Here is an 8,284-nt window from a genome sequence, read left to right as displayed (position 1 = left end):
AGGAATAACTTAAAATAGTGTTTTATGAATGTGGGTTTGTATGATTTATTTGGGATTTGATCGTCAAAGTTTACTTAACTTCGTAGCCCTTCTGCTGGGAAAACAAAGAGGCTGTTACATGGTAGAGTCTTAAAAAATCCTGAAAAATTATCCCATCTGCAAAACACTAATACAGTGAAGTGACTGGTGATATTTGTTCTCTGAAGAATCTGAATTTGCATGTGTATTTTTCAATTTGCTTAAGATTTGCCCCTTTTCCCTGGGAGTTTTGTCCTACTGTCCCCGCTGTGCCGCCCGCGGGTATCCTGCTCTGTACCTGAAGTGGAGGGAGAACAAAGTGTTTAATCCTTATCCTACATTGGACAGCCCAGATTTGAGGCTGAATTCCCCTTTTCAGTGAGTTTCCACGCAGGCATCTGCACTCATGCTCCCACGCAGCTCTCTTTGTAATAACCTCTATTTCACCCTTTCTAAGGAGGGGAGTTGTGACGGCAAACCCTGCACATGACACACCGGGAGGGACATCTGGATCCCCCTGAAGCAAACGGACAAATTCACGGTACCAAAACATGATGCCGTGAGTTGAAAGAGGAATGTCCCCAAAGCCTCAAAAACTGGTGCTGGGGGAAGAGCCAAAAAAAAGTCCCATGTAGAGCGGTGCCCCAGGCCAGGAAAAGTGTTTAAATTTCCTCAGATTTCAATGTCACCTTGCTTCTTTCAGAGGATTTTTGCCAATCCTCCCTTCTCCCCGCACCGGGCAGGTTCTCATTGGTCAGGGGAGCAGCTGTTACGCAAATAAAACTGATTCTCACTGAAAATAAGGTTGTCTTTTTGAAAGTGCTGTTGAGGGGGGGCCATCCTGGGAGCAGGACCGTTTATAAGGTAGGAGACAGCACACGCCGGTCGTTTCGTATTCAGGTGGGATATTTGCAATGGAGTCATAGAATTTAAGACGTGGTGGCAATATAATTTGTCTGAAGAAAAGTCACTGTGGTGAATGTACAGCTGCATGAGGATTAGTGGTTTTCCTCCCCCATAAAAGAACCTGAAGTAATTAAATAATAGAAAGTGCAACCATCTCCCCAATATTTAAGGTTGGAGACTGACTAGGGTTAAATACCTATTGTGAACTGGAATATCTAAATACTATAATTTTAAGAACCAAATGAAAGACCAAATATATTATTGCAATGTTATTATGGGACATGAGTTAGCAATTAGTATTCAGATCTAATTAAATCTAGATGTACTGAAAGAAATGTCACTGCAGCAAAGTTTAATTCTTCATCTTTTGTGTCCACTGCGAATCATAAACTTTTCTGGTGCGAGGGTTCAAATGAATGATTGTAGAATCAGTGATGGTGAACAGATATAACGAAAAAGGTTTGAAATTTAAGTTTTATTAAAATGCATTTTAATACTTAGGAATAATCATTTTAGGAGCAATCTCATCCATTCTAACGAAAATCTGTTTAATGATCCCTTGCTCTGAGCAATTTATTTTCTAAACGGGCTGGAAAGGCATAATTCTTTTACTAATTACAATCTTCCAGTATTTGACGGCAACCCGTCAATCTGGCTACCCTAGCTGGAGAGTGTCTGCTTTTAGAGCTTGTCACAGAAGTGGTTTGTGACAGCAAAACACAGAAACTGTTTTGAGTTGAAAACTGCTTTACGATTTCCCCATGAACTTACTAGGTCTCTAAAGTCACAGTCTGTATCTGCTGCCAGATTTAGACGGGTTTATTTTGTTATCTCCAACAGTGGCTAAACACTCCCGCATGAGTATATTCTTCAAGAGGAGAATCTGTTGAGTTTTTTTTCTCTCTTCCTAGAGAGCAGATGACCCTCCTGCTCCGTGACTGCGGCTGATTCCCCGCTGCTGCCTCCCAGGTCTGGCTCCCCTCCACCTGCCCGTGCTGAGCTGCCCTCCTGCACCAACCACCTGGGCTTCAGCACTTCATGGTAAGGTTGGCAGGGGCTGGTTGGGAGCAAATACAAGCCTATGACAAAAATAGGTGCCTGGTCTCCTGTCCTAATGCGACACAGAGAGAGAGAAGGGGTAATTTATCCTTTATGGAAGCTGATGGGATGAAATACGGGTTGAGTGGCACCAACAGGCAAGAGTGATCACTGAGGATTTTGGGGGGGAATTAATGGTTTTGTGTGAAAATGGAAAAAATCATGACCCCTTCCTCTGAAACTGGATTCTTAAAGATGGAAAGATTATAATCTGGCCCGCAAATACTCGACTTTGAGTCCGACCTCCTTTTGCCCTCTGGATGGCAAGGAGGGTCAGCGTTTCTCCTGGTGACTTTCATGTGATGAAGTGCCTTAGCTGCTAAGAAAGGTTAGATTACAGGCTCAGCAAGAAAGGGAGTCTGTTCCGTTTGTATTTACAGGTGGGTACAGTGGTTTAAAAAAGAAACAAAGATGCTTTATATGACAAGTCATCTGAGAGGCATCATCTGTCCTGTAGTGAAAAATGTGTGTGTTCTTTCTTCCTGGTTCAGCTAAGTCAAACTTTAACAATGAAAAGAAAGGACCTGAAAGTTTACACTAAAAGAATGTACAAGTGCAGAAAATCTGTTGGTAACAAACAAAAAAAACCATAAAATTTTTTGAATATTTGACCATCCGTGCAGGCAATCAAGGTCAGGCTTGATGGGTCTCTGAGCAACATGATCTGGATAAAGATGTCGCTGGTCACTGCAGGGAGGCTGGACTAGATGATCTCCACAGGTCCCTTCCAACCCAATGCATCCTATGATTCTATTCTAGGTTTCATTTTGTTTCCATTTATTCCTTAAAGCAAAGCTTTTTATAATGTGCAATTGGGTTGGACTCTGAAATTGTTATTGAATTATTCCTACTCATACGCTGGTAAGAGAGACATCACGTGCCCCAGTGATCGTGTAACTCTCGAGTCAGTTCCTTGAACTTCTGTGGCAGCACTTCCAACCGCAGCAAATGGGAGCAGCTGGATGGCAAATCCTGCAGGGTGATGGTCAAGAAGGTTGAGCAGTTTTGCCAACTTTGCTTTATTTCCCCATAAAACGCTCAGCTTTTACTGTAGTCCTCCAGGCAGATGCCCACGTGTGCCGGACGCATCTCACACAGGTCTTTGTGAGGAATGCGCGAACGCAAAGGGTGTCGGGCAGCAGTTTATTGTGGTGTTTGTCTTTTCCTACAGGTGCCAGCATGTGGAGCTCACCGGGGCCCTTCTCGACCTTTGTGATGCTGGTTGTTGCCGCCGTGCACGCAGCAGGAGTGAAGGTGACCCCAGATGTGAAGTACACGAAGACAAAGCCCTTACAGCCGGCGGGCAACAGTGCCTCTCATGCCCCCCTCACCCCTCCCGCGGGGAAAAGCCCGTTCGGCCGGCCCCGGGCAAAGCCGAGGTCCCCCCCTCGGGCCCCGTGGCCCGAGGGGCCACCACATTCTTCCCCTTCGAGAACTACACGATCGATACAACCGATTTCTTCTTCAACTGCTGTGACTGCTGCCCACCCGCTGCGGGGCCCTGGGGGCAGCCGGGGGAGCAGGGACCCCCAGGTACGGTGATGCCTGTCTCATTGCTCTCAGCTAAACCCTATCGATGAGCCTCCTGCTTTTTCTTCAAGAAACATGTCAGCAAGACTTGTGCAGCAGATGCTGAACCTGGTTATATGTTGTGTAAAGCCAGAGCAAAAATGTGCACGCTAGCCACATCCCAGAGTGACTAAAATACCACTATGAGTGGGAAAGTTCCAAAAAGGATCTTCCTCTCTATGGCGCTCGCTTTGGGGACCACACTGGTGTGGGAATGCGTGCAGAGGTGGCCCCACACCACGCCGTTCCTGGCGGGGGTTGCACATGGCCGCGATTTTTGGTTTTTCTTCCCTATGTAATCCCTTGGGAGTCACAGATTTACTTTCACGTTCACTCCAGCCATGGCTTTATTGCCCTCAAAACTACCGGCAAGCAGTTCTGTGTCTTTACTGAAGGTTTATGATAAGAGCCTTTTTTTTTTCCCTTGGATTGTCTTTTCCCCTTGAAAAAGAGGAAGTTAAATAAAAAAATAATCTTGCTCTCAAATTTTAAAAGAAATGTTTGCCCTGATGAGAGGCAGCTCTGTATAGAGCACCTAAATATCTCATAAGACAGACTTTGCCTTATCTTTCTACTGATAAAATACATGTCTATAGAGCGCCTACTTTTGCTATAATGAATAGTGCATTGCTCTGCAGATGTTCACTAATATTGGGGGTAGGAATTATTCATCTGAGGAAAGGTGGTACAATCACGAAATAATTTTCTTTTGATACTTCTATAGCTCAGCAGGGACTGGCTAATGGAAATTATAGGGGCTGCAAGAGGGAGTTTGTACCTCATATGTCTCTTGAGTGTTGATGGAAGAGTCCTTATATCAAATGGGTTGTTTTGGGATGACTGAAGCTGCTGTAGTCTGCTCCCAGGCGTGCACTGGGAATCTCTAGATTCCCAAGTGGATGAAAAAGTAAAAAAAGAAACCTGAAGCCAGCTTGCTTGCCTTTCAACCCATCGTTCATGCAGCATGAAACTGTCCGCCAGGTTCTGCTTTTGTATTTGAGGACTTAATTCTTTTTAGGGAGAAGGGCAATTATGAAGCTCTGGGAGCTCCTTAGATGCACTCAAATGTTAAAGATAGATTACTTCTGATCTTCTATGAGAGTCTGAGCTCCTGTGGCTCTAAGGCAACTGAAAGTTGGCTTTAAAAACTCTTTAACTACATTCGAGAGTGAGGAGCAACACTGTAAGATTTGGGGATTGCAGCAGCTGAAAGGCAAATGTTGGGGATCTTCAAGCACGCCCTCCCCTAATCTCAGCGTGAGCAGCGTGGCATTGTCCCCTCTGAGTCACTAAGATAATTTTGCTGATGTGATTACGTTACAGGCCCCAAGGGGGAGAAGGGAGATGCTGGTCTGCAAGGTCTGCCGGGAACCCCAGGTCCTCAAGGTCCAAAAGGTTCTAAAGGAGAAAGAGGTAAAGCAGAATAACTGCTCATTTCAAAAACAGATGCTGTTGTCCTCATCAGATATCACAAAATTATAGGAAAAAATATTTTTCAAAGTAAATGGAGTATGCTGACATGAACTGACACCTTGGGAGATTTAGCCGACCTTAGTGCAGGGACAGTAGCGCAGATGGTGGTAGCGACGATATAGGAAGAGCTGCTTATAAAGATTTGAAACTTCTAGTTCTGTTTAAAACTTTGCTTTGGCTTAGGGACATAAGCAGGAAAAAAATCACCATAGAAGCTACGTGCAGGTGTCTGCCTGATGGTGCTTGGTGCTGAGAGTCAGCTGAGGTTTCTGAAGGCATTTCTTGAAAACTCACATTGCTCCGGTCTGTTTTATTAATCAAGTGAGGGATACATGCAAAAAATGGTACTGGTCATCTTCTGTGTAGTGGCTGTTGTGCTGCAGACACCACCACCAGCAGTGTATTAATGGTGAAATGTCTTTTAGGAGGCAAAGGGGAACAAGGCGAGCGAGGATTAAGCGGAAACCCCGGCTATCCAGGCAAACCTGGGCTGCAAGGTATGTAACACAGGCTGGGAAACCCAGCTGGCCTTTCCCTTTGCATTTGGTGATGCCCCTCCATCTCCAAAGCAACCCAAAACTAACATTTTTAAATTTCCTGCCCCCTCTCCTTTGTGCTTTTCGCAGGTGAAGCTGGAGTAAAAGGCAATAAAGGCAGCTACGGCTTCCCTGGGCTGAAAGGACAGAAAGGGTCCAAAGGGGACCCTTGTGAGAACGGGACCAAAGGAGACAAGGGAGATAAGGGGGATCCTGGAGATCCAGGAGTGGATGGAGAACAGGGTGACAAAGGGGAAAAGGGAGACACAGGGGAGAAAGGCTACTGCGGGGAGCCGGGGGGAAGAGGCGTGAAGGGAGAAAGAGGGGAAGGAGGGATGAAAGGAGAAAAAGGGAGCAAGGGGGAGATGGGGGCTGAGGGTGTTCAGGGGGTGGATGGAAAACGGGGAGAAAAGGGTGAGCAAGGAAGTAAGGGTGAAAAAGGGGACCTGGGACCTGCCGGCGCAATGGGACCTTCCGGGCCCAAGGGGGTTGCCGGCAGCAAGGGAGGCCGAGGGGCTCCGGGCAAGAAAGGCTCCCGCGGGGCGAAGGGCGCCCGAGGGGACACCGCAAAGCTCCTGCGATCAGCATTCAGTGCCGGCTTGTCCAAGCCCTTCCCTCCGCCCAACGTCCCCATTAGATTCGACAAGATCTTGTACAACGATCAAGAAGATTACAACCCTTCCACGGGGAAATTCAACTGCAGCGTGCCCGGGGCATACGTCTTCGCCTACCACCTGACGGTGAGAGGCCGTCCGGCCCGTGTCAGCCTCGTCGCCCGCAGCAGGAAGGTGGCCAAAGCCCGTGAGACGCTCTACGGCCAAGAGATCGACCAAGCATCCTTCCTGACCATCCTGAAGTTGAGCGCAGGTGACCAGGTGTGGCTGGAGGTTGCGCGGGACTGGAACGGGGTCTACGTCAGCGCTGAGGACGACAGCGTCTTCACGGGGTTTCTTCTGTATCCAGATGTTTTGGAGATCCTGCTGTAGATTTAAAGGGCAAAGATATTACTGAGGCACATGCCTCTCTGCCTGCGAGGGGAGAAATAAGCATCAGTTTGGCGTCAGTTTAGTTGCTAGGTTTTGAGATCTAACAAAAACATTTACATTTGCAATGTTTGGGTTAGTTTTAACTAGCAATCCCAAGAAGCGGCGTGTCCTTTGCATAGGTGGCTGGTGGCTAGGAGAAACGGTTGTCCAGACGCCAGCAGGACTGGCGTGGAGAGGGGATTTTGCATCACGGATTTCAGGTTTGTAATTAACCTATGCAAATTAGGTAACGAAACCCACTGTCCGACGGCAACTTTAATCAGGCTGAGCTCCTGCAATCCTTGCACTGTCAAAACCCCTCTGGGAATCAGTACTGAAAACTTTTGATTTGGTAAAGACTGCAGAGTTTGATTTATAGAGCTTAATCAGACATGAACAAGAACAGTAGATTTCTTGAAATCACATGAAAAGATTTAAATTATTTTATCACTGAATCAGTGTTTTCTAGTACTTGAGGCTTGGTCATGAATTATATGAAGGTTTGGCTAAAAGGTTATTAGAGCTATTTGATCACTGTACAAAACCCCCTACCTACTGTTCTTTCAAAAGTCACCTTGTTAGACAGAAACTTGGTTAGGTGAAATTATATCTGAAATTTTCAAAAGTCACTTTATTGCTCAGAAGCCCCGCGTGTCTGAGCTCTCGGCAATGTGGTTGATACTGTGGGGTTGGCCCTTAACTGCGGGGAGGAGGAGGAGGAAGAGGCAGCCAGGAGCAAGGCTTGCATGAGTCCTAAGCTGGTGTTGATGGCCTAGTGGATGTGCAGGCGTGTTTTGAAAATGCTGTTTTAATGAAACCGAGCTGAATCTCACGAAATAAAATGTTGACATTAAACAATCCGTGGATGTCAGTTCGAATGTATTTCCTTATTAACGCACCTTCTCTCATTGTAATAACTTTCCGCACGGAAAATTGTTCCAATCACTCGTTTTTTTGGAAATAAAACTCAAGTTCCATAGTTAGCCTTCGGTGGTACTGGGATTCACCTGTCTTCTCAAGCAGTCACCAGCCTGGGACATTTTCCCAGTGCTTTGATGAATGCTCGGTGTGATCCCAACATGGATAGGATGAATTAGGCTACTGTTGCCCCTGGCCTCGGCTTCCTTCCTTAAATTGCCACGGTGCTTTCCACACCATATTTAAATCCCATCACAAATCATGCCCCTGTTCCTAATCTCTTCTTTTTTTTCTTTTTTACATGGCACCAAGATGAAGAGTTCTTGAGACATTCTATCCAGTGAGAAAACTAACGGCAGAGAACCGCTGTTAAATTTTAAGATTAAAAAAAAACAATTTTAAAAGGCTAATCCGATGCATCCTGTAAATGTAAAGGGTCCTTCAAGTCATCGGGTTTGCAGCCCTCTTTCAATATCAGCACTTCAAATGTGAGATGCGCTGGCTTTGTCAAAAAGTGGGTAATTAATTTGGTGCTTAATCTGAGTCAGTTCTTATGAAATTCAAATCCAGAATACCGAGTATATATAAGATGCAGATTTCAGTGTATGAATTCGCTGTCAACTGTTAAATATTGAGGAAAACCAAGAAGTTGTAATAATAATTTTGGAATCCTGCTGTCACAACACCCTCGATTCTTTTGTTGTGTCTTCATGCTACTTCCCATACGGTCCCCGTAACAGA

General features: G+C 45.8%; 1 protein-coding gene across 1 annotated transcript; it reads left to right on the top strand.

The window, feature by feature from the left end:
• Positions 1 to 3,193: 3,193 nt before the first annotated feature.
• Positions 3,194 to 6,586, top strand: OTOL1 (otolin 1; the record flags this gene model as incomplete). Its single annotated transcript, XM_009866294.1, has 4 exons — positions 3,194 to 3,555; positions 4,915 to 5,004; positions 5,490 to 5,561; positions 5,691 to 6,586. Coding segments are annotated over 4 exons (1,420 nt in total), but the record flags the coding sequence as incomplete, so codon positions are not given.
• Positions 6,587 to 8,284: the final 1,698 nt, after the last annotated feature.

This window comes from Apaloderma vittatum, unplaced genomic scaffold (genome assembly GCF_000703405.1).
Source record: "Apaloderma vittatum isolate BGI_N311 unplaced genomic scaffold, ASM70340v1 scaffold18483, whole genome shotgun sequence".
NCBI lineage: Eukaryota > Metazoa > Chordata > Aves > Trogoniformes > Trogonidae > Apaloderma > Apaloderma vittatum.
This window is presented reverse-complemented; position numbering and strand designations above follow the sequence as displayed.